General features: G+C 41.9%; 2 protein-coding genes across 7 annotated transcripts in view; both read right to left on the bottom strand.

Annotated features, from left to right (window-relative positions):
* The window catches only part of SPTAN1 (spectrin alpha, non-erythrocytic 1), a 53,326-nt gene extending 48,839 nt beyond the window's left edge, over positions 1-4,487 (bottom strand). For all 6 annotated transcript variants that reach the window (XM_082492722.1, XM_082492717.1, XM_082492719.1 and 3 more), the window contains exon 1: positions 4,447-4,487. The gene's annotated coding sequence lies outside the window, so the exon portion shown is untranslated. The remainder of the gene's footprint in view (positions 1-4,446) is intronic.
* A 2,225-nt stretch (positions 4,488-6,712) lies between these two features.
* GLE1 (GLE1 RNA export mediator) lies at positions 6,713-17,716 on the bottom strand (the record flags this gene model as incomplete). Its single annotated transcript, XM_082492580.1, has 16 exons — positions 6,713-7,814; positions 8,549-8,612; positions 8,785-8,867; positions 9,852-9,956; positions 10,281-10,410; positions 10,887-11,077; positions 11,905-12,047; positions 12,401-12,470; positions 12,666-12,781; positions 13,380-13,608; positions 14,544-14,798; positions 15,044-15,104; positions 15,418-15,566; positions 15,682-15,807; positions 16,847-17,071; positions 17,621-17,716. 16 exons carry the CDS (start codon positions 17,714-17,716, stop codon positions 7,746-7,748), a joined length of 2,112 nt encoding a protein of 703 aa, XP_082348706.1. The 3' UTR covers positions 6,713-7,745.
* Positions 17,717-18,335: the final 619 nt, after the last annotated feature.

The raw sequence follows: 18,335 nt of genomic DNA, 5'->3' as shown, positions 1-18,335 counted from the left end.
CAGCAGAACCCCGTGTCCAAATACTCCGTGGTTCTGTTAAGGAAGGTCACCTACAGCCTCAAACCTCTACAAATTCCGAGCCAGAAAAACAAGTCAAGTGCTGCAGTACAAAAACCCAAGATGTGCTGAAGTCGCTGCTTAGTCTCATACAGACTAACCACAGCGCAGGTAAAATTTAAACAAGCCCCAAAATTTAAGTAGGTGTTACAGGGACACAAGAAACTGTAGCATTAAAAGAAAAAAGAAAGGTAAATTGTTTGAACTAAAGCAGGGTGCAAAGCTAGTGACTGAGGCTCATTAGAGGGTTTGCGCACAGCCTTACCTATGCACTTTTGAAATACGGAAGACGATTAAAGACCTGTTCATTTTTAGGCATTTAGTCTTAAAATTTTAATTCCACTATTCAATTAAGAGCAGCTGAATTGCCTATCTGAATTTGGTGCCTTTATGTACAAAGGGGTTTTTGGCTTTGTTTTGTTTTTAATATCACCACAGACCTTTGATAAAACTATGCAGCGCTGGCAACGACTGCACTCTGCCGAGACTCCCAAGAAAGCAAATTACCTTGACTGCATTGCAGAAATGCAGAGTTTACAGGTAATGTGGTATTACATAATTAACCCCAGCATTGTCCATTCTCATTTATCATCTTTTCATTGTAATTTTAATTGTAGTATAAACATTTACATTACTATAATTTCCAAATAAAATCTAGTTGCTTGTGTTACCCAGTTGAAGTTTGATCCATACATCCTATTTATTTCACCATCACTGATCTCAAAACACCACAGATGTATAAACAGTTACACCACAACAATACAAAGATTATAAATTTGTGCAAATGGATGGAACGGGAACAAAAGCCCACTTCAAATGCATAACATTCTACAATGTAAATCTTATCATGGATGGGTTTTAGATGCTATAAGTAAAAAGATACAGAACAAAAATCTCTTAGAAAATTAATTGACATCAGAACCCGATCATACTGAACTGTAACAACTATAAAATGCTCACACATCATGCATCACACACAGAAATTAGGAAATTCAAAGTATTAAAGGAAAGGCAGATCAGACTCAGCACTGAAGTACAAATAAAGCACCTGCTACATAGAACAAGCTCTCAAATACATGGCTTTTTGTTACAAATAGGTCATTGCAATAAAGGCAGGCAAGTATGGTGATGACACTTCATGCATGTAAAAATACCTGGACTTTGACTTTACGAAACGATGACAACATGATGGAGGAATGTAGAGTCTAAAAGGGAGGGGGAAATCAAGATAACATTCAACTAATGACTAGCATAAGGACATGGCTTAATTCTTTTTTCTTTTTTTTTTTTTTTTCTAAATACATATTCCGTCACAGTACATGTTTCATACTTTCCTTTTGGTTCCTTGCCACATACAACAATTTGCCATTATTGTTACACAAGCTATTGCAAGCAACAGACCTCCCCATGCAAAAAAGATCATAAATATCAACAGGAAAACTTAATTAATTTGGTATGTATTAGCCTTTCCAGTTAGTTTAAAAGAAATACTGCCATAATACGAAGGTTAAAACAGAAAGTAAAGTCATCTGGACTTGGCAAATTACACTTCCTGCTACAGCATAATCAAGTGGCAGGGCTTAATTTAAAGACACAAACCCACTAAGAAGGTTCTGAATGTAAATATCTACAAAGATTTTTAGTTTCAATTACTACAGTAAAAAACCAGAAAAGTAGCAGTTGCAACAGAAGGTATTTTTTGAGATGGCTAATTATGCAGCTGTTAAGCATATCTAACCCACTGAATTTTTAACAGAAAATTTCCTTGCCTCCTCTAACCCTGCATTTTTCCCATGAGTACACTGCAATCCCTGAAGCAGTTCATGGACAACTGCAGTTATGTGCCTTTGTGCCTGCTGAAGCTAGTGCATATCTCTCTTGGCATTTGCATAGCTTAACATGTATCGGTTGCAGCAGCAAGAAGGCAGCTTGCCACTCCATTTGATCCATGGTCAGCTACGGGAGCACAATGCCGGACTACGCTTGGCAATCTCCATCCACAGCATCTGCAGTCTGCTCCACCCCATTTTTCTATTGCCTACACTCCAGGGACAAATGGAAAAAACAAACTCCCACACTATACTAACACGCAGCGGAGAAAAGGGAGGAATTCATCTTATCTCCTCCAATACTGGAGAAGCAATTAGTTGCCCCCCAAAAGTAATGTATTTATGAATAAAACAATTACACCCCCATAAATGCATTAAGGAGACAAAAATAAGTCAGCAAAGACTCTAAGTGATTCGCATTAAATTACTAAGGTTAGTTATAAACATAACAGTGAGAAATAGGAATTTCACACCAAGAGGTACCACCCTGTTTCAAGAGATTTAAGGCTGCTCCTACTTTTCTGCTGTGCAGGTGAAAAATGCGTAAAAAAGACTTAAAAGACAGTCTCTGACATTCCACATTTGTGTTATTGTTGCTACCTTTTTTTTTGTTACTAAAAAAAACCCATCACAAATATGTTTGCTAACTTCATCAACTCTGGATCTCGTAGAAGCGTAACATCTAAATCGGATTTTAAAATAAAATTTTTATTTCAATCTGACCAGTATGGATGTTCGGGTTTTTTGGGGGGGGTTGTTTGTTTTTTGTTTTTTGTTTTTTGTTTTTTTTCAACAAGAATGGAAATAAATTACTTCTTATGAACAATGTAACCTGCTATCTTGGTTCAAATATTTTCCACAGCTTAACAATTTCATTACTACAGCTACAGATCTTGCACACAATGAGCAAAAAGCATTCGATTTTCAATCTTTTGTTCATTATTTTACTCTGCACAATTTATAACTAAAGACAAATGAAGATTTCATGGAAAAAAAATCATTACTAGTTGCATTTAAATGTGTAAAAATCACACAGTGGGGTTTAATATTTGTTTTGAACAAATCTGAATCCCTGACCAAGGCCTTTCAGTGAATACAGTCATGGGAATCTTCTGGCTCTTTGCTGAAAACAAAATACCAAAAGAAAATGGATTATTTTTTTTCCAGAAAGATACAGAACCATTTCAGGCTGAGTTGGTTTTTTTGGTTGGGTTTCCCCCCCCTTAATGTGTTCATTCGCCATCTCCAGACAACTGCTCTTAAGAACCTATTTAAATATGTATGAAAGACTGCTCAACAGTCACGTACATTTTAGACTGGAACACGTAGCTGTTTTATGACAAAATAGCTACTAAAATCCTGAAAAGCCAACATGGACCTGCTGAAAAAAGTGTAGCGATAATTGCTTATGCTTTTCCTTAAATATCAGGGCCCATGATTACCCTATTGGTACATATTTATGACCTAGCAATATAGATTTTTATCACCATAACCAGCTAAGGTGTACGCGGGCGATGAATTAAGAAAAACTTGACTGTGATTACTGTGATTTATGTTAAATTAAAAAAAAAAAAAAAGGTTAATCAGGGAAGGAACAAATCCTGATTTTTTTTACCAAGGAAACCGTAGTGCTTGACCTATATACCAAAATGACACATATACGAAAGGAACACAGGTTGGGAGAATTTCTTTTAAACGTCTTCTTGCTTGGCTGAAGGACTCCGTTGTGCAAGCTGTTTACGCGCTGGTGGTTCCACACAGCGACCCATCTCCCCGAGGAAGGGGCTCTCCGGCCATCACCGAGCACCCGGCCCCTCCATCGCTGCCCTTTCTTCTCTCCCCTCACACACACTCTTCGCTGCATCTCCTGACCTTGGACAGGGCTGGGGCTGGTGAGAGCTGAGGGAAGCCATTGCTGTACCGGGTTACCGCAGAGCGCCAGGGCTCTCCGTCTCCCCCCCCGGGATTTCTCCTCGGGGGGCGGCAGGGTTTTACCTCACACCTTCCCGGACAGGGACGAAGGGACAGGGAAGGCAAGGAGGGGGACCTCTCGCTCTTCCCCCAGGGACGGGAGATTCGCTGTCACTGCTATTTACTCGCCTGTTTATCCCCTCCCCAGGGCGCTGAATGAAATTCCTACGGCGGGTCGAGGCTGCCCAGGGCGGATCCCGCCGCTCCTCGCTCGCCTGCCCCTTATCCGCGCCGCGCCCGGGGCTGCTCCCCCGCGCTTCGCTCCCCTCCCTTCCCCCGAGGGCCGCGCAGGGACCCCGGCCCGACCCTGCGGCCACGGCTACCCGCCATAAAACTCCCCACGGCAGCAGCCGCAGCCGCCGGGGAGGGCGAAAGCGAGCGGTAGCCGAGGCGCCGCGGGGACCCCCCGGAGGCAGGGCCGGCCTCAGCCTCCCCCACGGCTGAGAGGAAGGGCGCACCCCTACACCTGTCCCCGCAGCGGCGGAAGGCGGAGCGGATGTGTGTGGGGGGCTCTATCTACCCGAGCGGTGTCGGATGAAGGCGGGCGCGGTGCCCCCCCCCCCCTTCCCCGCCCCGCCCGTCGCCTCACCGGGTCGGTGCGCAGGTCCCCGCCGCCAGCTCCGCACCCTCCGCCACGGACACCGCGCGCCGCCTGCGCCCGCCTTTTTATAAGGCGGCCCGGAGGTGACGTCAGCGCCGCAGAACGGTCTGCCGGCCGGCGGAAATGGCCGAAGGGCTTCGGAAAGAATCGGGAGCCGAGGCCGGGGGCGGGGGGGAAGGCCCCACCCACCCGAGCCCGGCAGGCGAACTGCGGCAGCGGCGCATGCGGGGAGAGCCGGAGGTAGCCGAGGAACTCCGGAAAGTACCGAGGGACTCCGGAAAGAGCCGAGCGATTCCGGAAAGAGCCGAGCGGCGGGGCGGGATGCGGAGGCTGGCGGCGGCGTTTGTGCCCCCGTAGCGGCGGCGGGGTGGCGGGCCTCGGGCATTGCCCCACCGCCCCGCGGTGACCAGTCCCGGACACGCAAAAAAAAAAGACAGGATTACATTAGGAATCAGTTAAAGTGTCCGTGCAGCATGGCGGCAGCTGGGGTTTCTGCCCCTTTCTCCTCAGGCAGGGTGAGTTTGGGCTTCCGAAGGCTGAGAATGGGCGACGGGTTTTACAATTTAAATCAACAGGGCAGACGCAAAGCAGCAGCCTCATTAGTTTTACATTATTAAAAATATATATGGGTAAGGTTCTCCTTTTGAAGCAGCGTGCAGTGTCACAGTCACAAAGGAGCCTGGCAAGGACAGAGTATCAAAAGGCTGAAAACGCTCGTTGAGAGAAAGCTATTTTTGAAAAGCCGATGCATAAATTCAAAAGAAAATGAGCCTTTAGTATAAAGTAGATGTTTAAAATAGACACAGCAAAGAAGTTCTATTCTAATCTTTTTTTTTTTTTAAGAGGTCTTCTAAGGCAGCAAGAACTTTACAGGATCAAAGTGGTGAGTGGGTTTGAGTGACTTTTGAGTTATAACACTTTTATTAAAAAGTACTTAAATGGAAAGAGCACACTTGCAGTGGCATTGCATCGCAACCCGCGGGACTGCCTGGAACTATTGTCTCCAAGGCAGAGTATGACTCACGGCAATTTTAATGCATCTCGCGCTGAATGCACAGTATTTTCGCAGCAGAGATCGTCTCCTTTGTCACATGCACGTTCATATCAAATACGACAATGCCATGAATACATGCATAAGACCTTATTTGCACTGCATCTTCCTAACACCAAATAGCTATCATTTAAAGCTGCTAAAATGACAAAAACCAGAATAATGTAATACAAGTTAATGATCAATCCAAGCAGTAGATGCAACCATAAGCTACATCTAAAAATAAATACTGATTTATTACAATTCTTTTGAAGTGCACTCATTATTCAATTAGAAAACTTTATTAGTGTTTTTGAAATTGTATGTATGTATCTGGATGCCGTTTACCGAAGCAGAAAAGGATACCATGTTTGTTATTTATACAAATATATACTTATATCCCCACCCCCAAGTGTTAGAAAACCATAGTACCTGTCAGCAAAAAAAAGAAAGCTATTGTATCTTATATATACATTATCAAATCACTCCTTGTGTTTTGGCACAGGCGGGCAATTGTTTCTAACAGCCAGTACCAATTACTACCTTGGAAAAGTGAGTCTCCAACATAATTGTAGATACACAAAATGTAATTAAAACATCTCCACTCAGTAGAAAAAAAAACTGAACATTTTCAAGTATACTAATGAAAGTTGTAGTATATTGCTTTAGTGTTACCTGGTAAAAGGATACTGGAAAGAGATTTCCAGTACCCCAGAACAATCACCAGTAACATCAGTCTAAAGAATTCCAAAGTTAGTGTAGAAAATATAAACCAAATATAAATTGAACTTATCTACCAGTCAATTTTAAAGCTAAGGTTAAAGGTTTTAAAGGCCTGAATTCCAAAGTATATGTTACAACCTTTTCTCAGAAATCTCAAGGGATATGTAAAAATCAAATTCAGATTCTCATAGCCTTGACTCCGATTAGTACAGCTTCATATTGCGGTGCCTCTAGGAATAACAAAAACTGATCTGGTAAAAATAATATTTTTTAACTTCCAACAGCATGTTTCCAAAATAACGCACTACCTTCTAGAACTCTGAAGCAAATTTCCTCATCTTAGAAGCCACCAAAATAGTTCAAGGACAGTGCACCATAAATCAGACAGATCTCCCATCACTCTGATCTCCCATACTGTCTATCTCCTGTATTCACCAAGCAGCTGTGGATTTTCTCGACCATCCCTCTTCGACAGAAAAAACAAACTGCATAAACTTCAGATTACAAAGAAAAAAAATCAAACTTTAATATTAAACAGATTTCTATCATGAACTATTCTCAGAATAATCCACCATTGGTACAAAAGTATTACAGTACTTGATACATAAAACACCGTAACATTGATAAAGAAGAAATCAATTTACATTAAAAAAAAACTTATAAAATGCACCTTAGGTAACCCAAGCATACCATTTCTCCCTCAAATGATGGCAGAACATCAGCAAAAGTGCTAGAATGAATGCACCATTTTGCCACTTTTTTTTTCTTTTAAATAAGAAAATGGATTATTAGCTTCCATCCATCTGATGGACAATGGACACAGAAATTCTGTAGTTTCAGGAACTCTGCTCTTCCCCCATGAAGTTACTATCATCCATGCAAACCTTTTAAAACACTGATTCTACCTCTCTTAAATCGAGTACTGCCTCTTAGAGCAAAATTACATTCAACAGAAGTGTCAACACTGCCAAGCCAAATGCCTTCACCAGTCTCCCTTTAGTTTTCAGATGTTGAGACAAACAGGATGAAGTAGATCAGCATAATTAAAACTGAATTATAAAATACAGATGTAATAAATACAAAAATAAAGTTCAAGCCATAAGGTTCTGAGATTGATTACTCTGTTAAGACTTCATAAAGCTGTGAGGTATTTTCATTTCCATGAACGGAACAGCACTGTGCAAACTTCCAGCCCAAGAGTCTTTAATCTCTGAAGCCCAGAGGTCATCAGGATACTGTATTTAAAACATCTTCTGCATGTTTAAACATATGAAGGAAAAGTCTTTGATTTCCCATAGTTTATTATACAAAAACTTATAAAAAGCCATAGCAAAAAATAATTTCCAATTGTTTGCAACAAATTAAACACGTGTTCTACCGAACATAAATTGTGATGAATTAAACATTAACAGGCTGATGGAATATTCTCTCCTGATTCCTCTATATACAAAATACATTTATTTTGCCTTTACATATAAACAGGAAGCCAGGTCTGAAAGCACTGACATCCAAGGGGAAAGAAATATAAACTGATTTATGATCTCCAAAAGGAAGACTGCAGAGCACCCTTTGGTAATGGAATTTCCTTCTGCTGTAGACATTTCTATTGGAGAGAGTAAGACAAAGAACAAAGGAAAAAGAAATGTATATCTTAATTTGCCATCTCTTCTCAGGAATTCTGATGGCTCTTCCTGCACACAAAGCATTGCTGATAAAATGCACCAAAATTAATTATGAAATGAAAGCACAAATGCTGAAACAATCATAGTTTAATATCAAAATTTAAGTCAACATTCACAAAACAATTTAAATAAGTATTTTACAGTTTTGCAAGCTTTCTTAAAAAAAAAAAAAGATGCAGAATACAATGCTAAACAAACCCTACAGCACGCTGTTCAAAGTGTCTACTTCCTCATCTATCTAATCAGCACAATAGATAAAAACAAGCTAACCACTGATAAAAAATAGCTGTTACAGGAATGACTCAGCAGAATCCTCAACCTGTACATCTTCTCTAACTGCAACTAGTCTCACTGAACTTCATTTATAGTCAAAATACATTTTCACTGAGAAAAATTAGATGTAAGGTAAGAAAGAAGTGAGATGCTTGACACCATAATATCATTAAGGTAATTCAGTAACTGAAAAGTTATAAAAGCCAGGTTACATCATAGTGATGGGTCTGCACTATCAGGAATGTGGCAAGCAGCACCAGCCTCATTAGCAAAATGATGCATATATCAAACAAAGGGGAAAAAAAGCAAACACAAATCACTTGAAAAATGAAAAAAAAAAAAAAAAAAAACACAAAAACAACAAAAACAAACCCATCTTTACCTCCAAGAATTGCTTGAAACGCATTAAAGACCCCATCTGTCCAGAGCTGGTAATTGCTTCAATTCTGCAGAAATAACAGGATGTTTCACAATCTACTTAGAAAGTTGGGTTTGATTTACAAGGGATTTGAGGGGTGGATGGCAGAGACTGGAAAAGATGGACACGTCATTTAAGAGCAAACAGTCACAAAGTAAAACACAAGGATTATTTCACATTCCTAACCACACATATCATACCTTGGGATATAGTCTTCTCGGATAAGCAACATCATTTTCCAGAATTGAACCTGATACTGTTTCATGAGAGCGTTGCCACACACCTATGGTACAGAAATCCACAAAGACCAGGTTCCAGAATTGGGTTTCAGACTAGCATGACAACTTCAATGAACCTGTTCAGAATCAACCACTAAGTATTTTATCCAGACATTTAAAGAAACATACCTACACCTACAATAAAGAAGCAAATCCTCTAAATGCCAGTACTGCTACCATAATCACCTTTTTTTCTTGTTGACTGTGTGGTGGCCACTGATACCAATCTTACGCTATTCTTCCTCTCACTCCGGTCTCCCTCCAGAAACAGCAGCCTTCCCTAATACTATTTGCTAGGGCATGTTGTGGTCATTTCCCCATCTCGATTACTGAAGCGTGGATGCATCAGCTTTCTTCATACAGACAGATGAATGTTTCTCAAACTTCACCACTACTAACAGAATCCCCATGGAGTATTTCACTTTGCACTTTACTTTCTCATTTCTACTTTTAAAGTTCTTTAGAAGGCATTTGATAAGCACAGAAGCTGCTTGTGTTCAACAGCATTTGTCTCCCCTGACTTCAGCCTTTCACTTTGCCTCTTGTTTAGCATAGGCCTATATCCTAGGATACAGGATTAATATACATCAGGCTCTGTCCTTTTCAACCTGAAAAAACAATCCCGTTTTATGACCTAATTCAGCTGGAAAAGGCCACAGGACCTCATTGTATTGTACGAACTGATGCCACGTGCTTAGCAGACCTCATTCTTATAGGACCATGCAACTATTTTTAAAACAGCAAGAACCTAAACGGAACCAAATACAACAAAAGTTGCATGTATGAAAACTTCAGTTTTTAAATCATTCAGTTCCAAAGCTGTATTTGCAAGAATGTGGAAATATTCACATTCCTTTCTGAAAGAATAAGGGCAAGTTAAAAAAACCTTGCTGTTAAAATCATAATGAACCTCACCTCAGCAATCCCTTCAGAAAATAAAATGTCATGAATTTAGATCCCTTTAGCTACCAGTAATCCACATCCCTTACCTCCAGAAAATCAAGAAGTAGTGTAGCTGTCACATCTGCCAGAGGCTCCATGTTCAACATCTGAGCAAGCCAGCGCCATCCATAGTTCAGCCCATGAGGATGTGTCTATAAAGCAACAGAAAAGCTACCCACCACTTGTTTTATGACTTGCAAAATGCCATTATTAAAACAGGCGGTTTTCTGATTTACTTTTTTCTTCATAAAGTTATTTTACAACAGCCTAACATAAAACTTGAGCATTATGAAAACATAAAGAAAGTAAAGCTCTACACTACAAATTACTTTGCATTGCTTTGTTGATTATGGTTATGACCATATTATGAGCTGGTTTAAGTTCAGCACACCTTAACTACAAATCAAGTTTACAATACATTTAATAATCTCTTGGGATAGCAACAAGGTCTTAATTATAATGCCATACACGCATACCCCTTGTTTGTTTCCATAAGGCCACCGGAGTTGAATGATAGCAGCATAAAGACGAATCAGTCCTGACATCCGTTTAAGAAAATGATCTTGCTCTTCCACCTTAGAATCCTTAACTTGATATCCAAGCATCCTAAGTACGAGAAGACATTCCAGTATTAGTACAGAAAAATACATTCACTTGAGTCCCTGCAGTTCTCAGCTTACTTTAAGCGAACTGTACTGAGAAGAGGGATACTCCAAAACCATACAAGAATTATTGCAAGGCTGATCATTACCCTCTGGGTCATACGTTCCACTATTTTATACCATGTAGCATATTTAGGTGCTGTACTGGATATTTTCAACTTGAATCAAGCTATGGCTATCAACTGTTCTTTGAGAAGGATGATGAAGAAGCAGAAGAGCACTTCCAAAGCTGAAGGACACAGCATCCTCCAGGGAAACAGGGCCAGGGGAGCTGCACACTTGTGAGTGAATCTCCAGAGTCTATGCCAGCACGTCACAGTGCCTACATAATCAGAGACGGGGAAAGGTGGAGTTCACTCAGAAGAATACAGTCTTCGCCCTTCCAGGATTAATGCTGAAGAAGTCCAGTAATAGATTTACCTCTGATACTCTTCCATAGAAGTCCCTTCTTTCAATGCAGGGTAAAACGGCACAGAATAGGGGCACTTTTTGTGCAGATGAGCTAAAAAGAGGTCTCCAACTCGAGGGTGCATTTCCCAGATTCCTGAGGCCACCACAGCAATTGGGAAAGCTGCATCATGGTGAGAAGCTACTTCTTCTTCTCCTTGATTCTGGAGGGGGAAAGGAAAGTCAGTCCCTACCCCTTCAAGCCATTTCTCAGACAAAAAAATTCCTCTTTTTTTGTGTCATTAGTTTCAAATAAAGGATCAGCTCCCACAAAGCATGACAATAAACTTTGGCTCAGGACAGAAAAAAGGGGTTAGCGAACACAGGCACAAAGTGCAACGCTGCACAGATATTTTCACTCCAAACAATCATTTTCAAATGTTTACGAATCAGTCAGTTTTACTCCATGGGATAATTTTTGCATGTATTTGTCACTGCAGACAAAAGAAAGTTTCAAACGGCCCAAATTTAGCAAATAAAGAACAGGGAAAAATACTGCAAACTTCAAAAAGCAACTCAAACAATGCCACTTCATTTCTTGGGAGGTGCTAACTACGCAGCAGGGACAGAAGTTGGCCTCTTGGGCTGTGGCTGCCGCTGCCCCCCCCCCCCCCCCGCCAAGTTCAGCCAAGACATAAGGTTTTGAGCATATATAGTTTTGTGATAGATCATAAATTAGCTATCAACCCGTTTTCCACTAACACTGTACCTAACTAGTTCAGAATACGTAACGTGTAAACCTGGAATTGAAAATAGTTCTTCCTCCTAGACGAGATAAAATAGGGGATGGAAGGAAAAGAGAAACTAAGTTCTTTCACTTTTTTTTTTTTAATCAAAAAGGCACTTTCTCTAATCAATATGAAAATTAACATATACAAGCTAAACACTAGCAATCTTGTTCTTAGTAGTTGAAGATAGAGGACAGTGTCCAAAAGAACTTCTTAAAGCACTAGCTACCTTTGCCACCCCAATAAAGAGAAGATTTCCTCACCACAAATTTCTCCGCAAGTTTGTAATAAACAAAATCCAGACCCTGTGGATGCTGAGTCACGGATACAGTTCGCCCTCCACTCAGAACAGACTTTCCAGAGAGCAGGTTATTGATCTTGTCAAATATCTCTCTCAGCTGAGAGCCTGCCAATATGGAATGTATGGAGACTGAAGATTAGGAAACAGCAGACGAGTCTTAACCAGACAACATCAACTGCACAAAAGTAGACCTACACCCTGAAGAGCAAGGCGCCTCAAACTGCATGTTTGCTACATCATGATTAAAGAAATTTAATCATGATGAAGCAATACACCTCTGAGGGAAGCAACAGACCTTCAAAACATAAGCAAACATTGTGCTGCAAAGACCTGGACTGTATGCACAGCAGCTTTCTGCTGTAGGCATAATTTGAGAAATATTGGATACGTTGTGTCCTACGAAAATGTTTACAGCAAAAGGCATTTCAGTTGGATTGGGTTCTTAGCATTTTCCTGACCTGCTATTCTAGAGATCTGGCTCACAGGGATCGTAGCTGCTTTCTGCAAGTCTGTTTTTATCTTCTTAACCTGCAGAACAAACAAACAAACAACCTTAAAAACCTTTACAGACAAGTAAACTACTGTGATAGTTTGCATGAGCAAACTGTTAATAGAGGCTGCTAAATTAGAATTGGTTTTCTTTTTTTTTTAAATGAAAGATGTTCCATTTCCCCTAGAAATTAAGACAATCACTCTTCAGCAGTATTAATCATTTGTTCATACCTCATTGTTGTCTTTGCAGTTGCTGATTCCACTGAAAGAAGCAATGCACTGCTCAGCAGCATCTTGAAGCTGCTGGTACCACTGCATGGTACTTTCTTCTGCCTTAACTTGAAGTCCTGATATTACAAAAAAATAGCAGAAGTCTAAGACAGACCTAAAACTCTAGAAAACCTTAAGAAAACTTTTTAAAAAACATTGCAAGGAACTAACAGCTGTATGAGTGCTTTCTTCCCAGAATTTAGTTTAGAAAGTTATGTTCATAAATGAACTACAAGCTTTCAAGCTATACAGGAGTTCTTCTTCAGCTTAGTAGCTTGTATTTGCAGGATATCTGGATTTAACTTACTCTCGAGAAGGAAGACATTTCAGTGGTCTGTCCTTGTATGTTTTGTCATCTCATGCATGAGCCATCTACACTTGCAAGAAGGCACTATGTTATTCTCCAATATATGGCATACAGTCTAGGAAGAGCAGGTTCTGCTCCAGTTAATACAGTCAATTTATGCTGCATCAGTTTAATTTTAAAAGTTTGCTGCAAGCAGTCCTATACTCATTTTACTAGTAGTGCTAAAAGGAAAGGCTACAAGAAAGTATATTTTCACATCAGTAAGATTCCGAAGTAGTATTTAGCCTAACAGTAAAAAAGTGTGTAAGGAGGGGCAAGAAAACAAACAAACAAACAAAACACCCAAGGAAAAAAAAAGCCTGACCAACCTTCCTTCTGCTGCTTTCCACCTGACTGCTGTGCAGGGGCAGGAGTCTGAGCCTTCACCTGCTCTTTTTTCAGTAACTCTTTCTGCTTCTGTCTCGCTTCCTCTTCATCTCTCCTCCTTTTTTCTTCCACAGCTGCAGCAATTTCTTGCTGCATGCTGGATATCAACCCTCGCATCTCCTGCAGCGCTCGTTCAGTATTGGCCACATCTGCTTGAGAAGGGAAACCTCTCTGTCAAGAAACAGAGGAGGTAATATAGCATCAATCTTTTTTTCCACTATCTGTGGACCAACAGCAAGAGCAAGGAGCCTATAAAGCATTAGCTTTCAGATCATCTAGGAGCCAACTACACGCTTTATCGTCTTTGATGAAAATATCTTTTTCTCCTTTATTTGTACATTAACATTGGTCATAATGTTTGTACATAATGTTAGTGCATGACAAGATCTCACAAGATCTTGGAAAACAAAAATTAATAATATATTTTGACAAGTTTAAAGTAAACCCCAATGCAAAGCCTAGACAGCTTCCTATGCAGAAAGCCAGCTGTGACAAGCTGGAACAGAGAGTTAGCCTTATAGTGTTTTATGTTTTAAGATTCCCACCTTTACACAAAGAAAAAAAAAAAAAAAAAAAAAAACAACAAAACTTTAAAGGAAACCTCGTGTCATGGTTTAGGCCAAACCGGCCATCAGGCGAGCAACAGATAGTCCCCCCTACCCCTCTTCAAAGAGAGAGGTAGAGGAGGGAAAGAGAGACATGAGTTTAGAATGAACTAAACTACCTCAAACCAGGACACCTAGTTAATGCTAAAAGGCTTATGAGTAGAGGAGAATGTGTTCAGTGTTTAACAATTTATGAACCACTCTGCTTCCATGGTTGTCTCAAAAAGGAACTTTACAGCATCAAGAGTTTACAGTATTTTAATAGTGAATCTTTCTCCTGTAGAAATCCTCATGCATTTTTATAAGCCGTTTTCAAGAGAACAGCTAAGTGCCATGGAAAAGAATTCTCCTTTTAAATGAGATGCTTTTAGGACAAGTATCTAAAACCACTTCTGTGACATCTTATTTAACGGCCTCATAACAAACTGCCTTTGAAAACAACTAGCAGAAGCTTTACGAAGGAATGACAACCAAAGTTAAGAACAACTCTAGAGCCTCTACCTCACTTGTGGTGCGGATGAGTCCTGACACCAGCCCACAGATCTGGTTGCCACGATTACTGTATGCAGAAAGATCAATTTTTGGCAAGTCTTTGTGTCTATAATTGGGATCAATCTGCTGGTTAAGCTGCAGCACTTCCTCCTGGATGGAATAAAGGCGACGCAATCTTTCCTGGCCCTCTTCCTTACGCAAACGTTCCAGCTCTTCCTGGCGCTGCCTCTGCTGCTCTGCCTCGCGCAGTTTCAGGTTTAATACCTGAAAGAGAAAAAGACACCAGAGACACAAAATATTTAAATAACTCCAGCTTTACAGGTCCTTCCTGCTCCTACAACACATGTGCCTTTACTGTGTTTCCACAACAATGCAGTAGGTGTCTAGAACAGCACCAGAAAATACATTCTTACTCCAGGGCTGGCACGTAAATACAAATTAATCAGTTGGTCTTTCCAGTTCCCACTGAGTAATTTTTTTACAAAAGATAAGTCTTACAAGTCTCAGACCTTGGCTCGGTGTCGGTGTTCTTCCTTCAACTTCTCTTGCTGTCCCTGAGCCTCCTTTGAGCTACAAAACACATACAGACAGAAAAACTGTATTCAAGACATGCACAAAACAAAATACAAACAAACACACAGCAAGTTACTTTTAAAATAAGCCAAGCTAAAGGAACTTTAACTGTCACAAATATAGTCTTTTTAACCATTGAAGCCTCAACAGTAGCCAGAGATCTACTCTGAAAGACAAACAGTAACAGGATAACGTAAGAAAAGAAGCAGGTGAGATTTTCAAGCACAAGTGGCTAGTGTAGAATTGCCAGGCACAATCCTCACATTGATTAAATGCTATAATATTTTAAGGATACCAGAGCTTATCTCACCTCTTCTCCATTACTTCTTGCAAATCTTGGAATTCCTGATGCTGCTTTAGCTCCTTCAGTTCATCAAAGCGCTTCAGTTGTTCACTTGCCAGATCGTACACTGCCCTCACCATCTGCTCTTGCTGCTCCTGCCGTTGCCTTAGCCCCTCCTGCAGATTGCAGAGGTGCCAGAAACACCACAATGTAGTAATCACCGGAATTTGGACAGAAGAAAATACAAATTAAATTGCCCAAAGTGGGCCAACTTTTTTTTTTTTTTTTTACCTTTCCTTTCAACCTGTGCATCTCTTCGTACATGCGAATGCAGCCTTCGACTTCTGTAACTTTAGATGGCAGAACTGCTGAAAAGACTTCTTGATCCATTTCCAACAGACTAAGGTCTTCATTTCCCTGCGGGGTCAGCATATAAGCAAAATCAGTGACTGAATACAGTATCAGCAACTCACGGAGGAAACCAGGTACATCAAGTCTCCTAAACTGCACATTATTTGTAGAGAAACAGACAAAGGAGTCAATCAATGCACAACTTTCTAGAGTAGTTCTATACCCCAGTAATGTACCCTCACCATTCTGAATATCCTCCAGCACCTATGAGGTTGGGATAATTGCTTTTCCCAGTCACTAAAACTGGGAGCAGAGATACCAAGAGCATATAGGACATTCACAAAGGCTAACTGTCCCCTAGAAAGGCTAGACACACTCCCCACATTCTCCTAACACTCAGTGAAGATGTTACACTGGAAGAAGCCAAGACAGGTTTATACTTTGAATCATTCTTCAGGAGGAGTCTTCAGAGTCTCTCTTATAACTTTTATAAGATCTTGCTGCTTCATTAAGATGTTTTCCTCAAAATATATTTCTTAAGTCCAAATGGGGCCAAAACGATGCAAAACTTTGCTGCTCGGTATCATTGTTATGTGGTGAAGTTATCATTTAATGGATAGCAATGGACATTTGTTTTCTTTTCAGGTGCTTCATCAACTTCATTACTTCCACAGCTCAACTGCTCATGGCCCAGCTTCCTACCCTTTCACTTTGTCAAAAGGAGCTGTAACACACCTAAGTCATTCAAAGCCTCCAGAGAACCCAAGGGGGTACCCACAGACTCTTACATCAGGCCTGATCCTTCCCTCCATATGGGTGAATCCCATGCAGCTAATCCATATAACTATACGGCTCCAACTAAATTTTCCTTAATTATGGTGAAAAAGGGAGTTTGCTTTTGGCCTACTATGAAACATTATTATATGAAAATCTTATTAATACCAATTTTACCATCACCTGTTTATCCTAAAAAGTTGAAACTAAGCATGTTTTTCCCCACAAATTAACAGAGCACAAACCAACCTTTATCAAACAACTTATGGCAGCAAGTTAGCACATTTTTTTCTCACAGCTGCTCCTACACGGATTATAACCAGACAGTTACCTTTGTTTCGCTTGGCTCTGTAGACAGAAGTGGTGAAGAGCCCTGGCAGCTTACAGACGTGATCTTCTCCAGAGAAGGCGACCGGTTTGTGAGGGAAGTGCATTCTTTAGGTGTTGAACTTCCAGAGTGTGCCGTTTCTGGGGCTGATTGCCCAATCACTCTGTCTAGGACCCAGCCAGAATAAGGGGACAGCACAAGAGGAGACGTGCATCCTTCCAAGATATCCTAGGGAGAAAACATTTTCTGTGAACGTGAAACGTATCAAGAAATCAATGAAACATTAACACACGTTGAAAACACTTGCACAAGTCAGCAGATGCTTTATAACCACAGCTCAGTACTACGTTTACCCATTTCTTCTGCTGTTTTTTTCAACCCTTTTTCCAAGCTCCCCTACTTTGGCAGGGCAGCAGGACCATCACGCTTCAACTTGCTTTTGTAACACCTCCTCCTCGTCCACCCCAAACCCTGCACTGTTTAGCCAGTCCGAAGGAGCCCGGACCCGACCTGCTGGAAAGGGGGCAGAAGGGCCCAGCCGCTGACAGGCGGAGCAGCGGGCAGCAGAGCTACCACAGGGGCGATTTATGTATTTCAAGCCCTGACTGTTAACGAGACAAGCAGCCGATGTACCGCCGCTGGGGCAGCGCTCGGAGGGACGAGTCACGGATCTCCCCCCTCAGCCGCCCACGGGGCGCACGGACTCCCTGTGAGGAGCAAAGCGGGAGTCGCCGCGGCCCGGGGGCTCCCAGCCGCCCGCCGGGAGAGAGCCCTCACCTCATCCTGGAGCCAGTGGCGGCAGTAGCTCAGCTGGCCCTTGCTGGAGGTGCGCAGAGCCGCCAGAGTCTCCCAGCGAAGCTCCCGCGGCTGCATGGCGGCCCTTTGCCGCCGCGCCCGGCACCGGGCTGACCTCTCCCGCCCTTCAGCTTCCGGGGCGCCGCCGGTGGTTTCCCGCCCTGTGCAGAGAGGGCGATCAGGGCGGCGGCTGCCCCCTGGCGGGCAGGGGGGGCCCTGCCCCTCCCCGCCAAGCGGAGGGAACCCGAGTTCGAGTCCCGCCGGGGGCGGCTCGCGGGAGACTGCGGTGAGGAAACGGCAGCGCCGTGAAACAGCGTCACTTTCGCCGTTTTCCCCCTTATTTGGTGTATTCTCGCGGAGGAGCCCCGGAAGGAGCGCTGCAGCATTTATCCCGGGTTGCGGGGGCAGGGAGAGGCCCCCATCGGTCGGACAGGGAGAGGGTCAGGACGTAGCTGCCTGCACCAACACCCCGGGGATAGCTTTGTTTTTCCAAAATAAGGACCAGAAGCCCGGTCCTGGTTTCAGCTGGGGTAGAATTAATTTTCTTCCTAGTAGCTGCTGTGTTTTGGATTTAGTATGAGAATAATGTTGATACCACATATTGTTTTACTTGTTGCTAAGTAATGCTTATATTAAATCAAGGGCTTTTCCAGTTTCCCGCAGAAGCCGAGGGAGCACGGAGAGGACAAGCCGGACA

The sequence above is a fragment of the Vanellus vanellus genome, assembly GCF_965231255.1.
Source record: "Vanellus vanellus genome assembly, chromosome: 18".
Lineage (NCBI taxonomy): Eukaryota > Metazoa > Chordata > Aves > Charadriiformes > Charadriidae > Vanellus > Vanellus vanellus.
The sequence above is the reverse complement of the archived record's forward strand: the minus strand, read 5'-3'. Positions and strand labels throughout refer to the sequence as shown.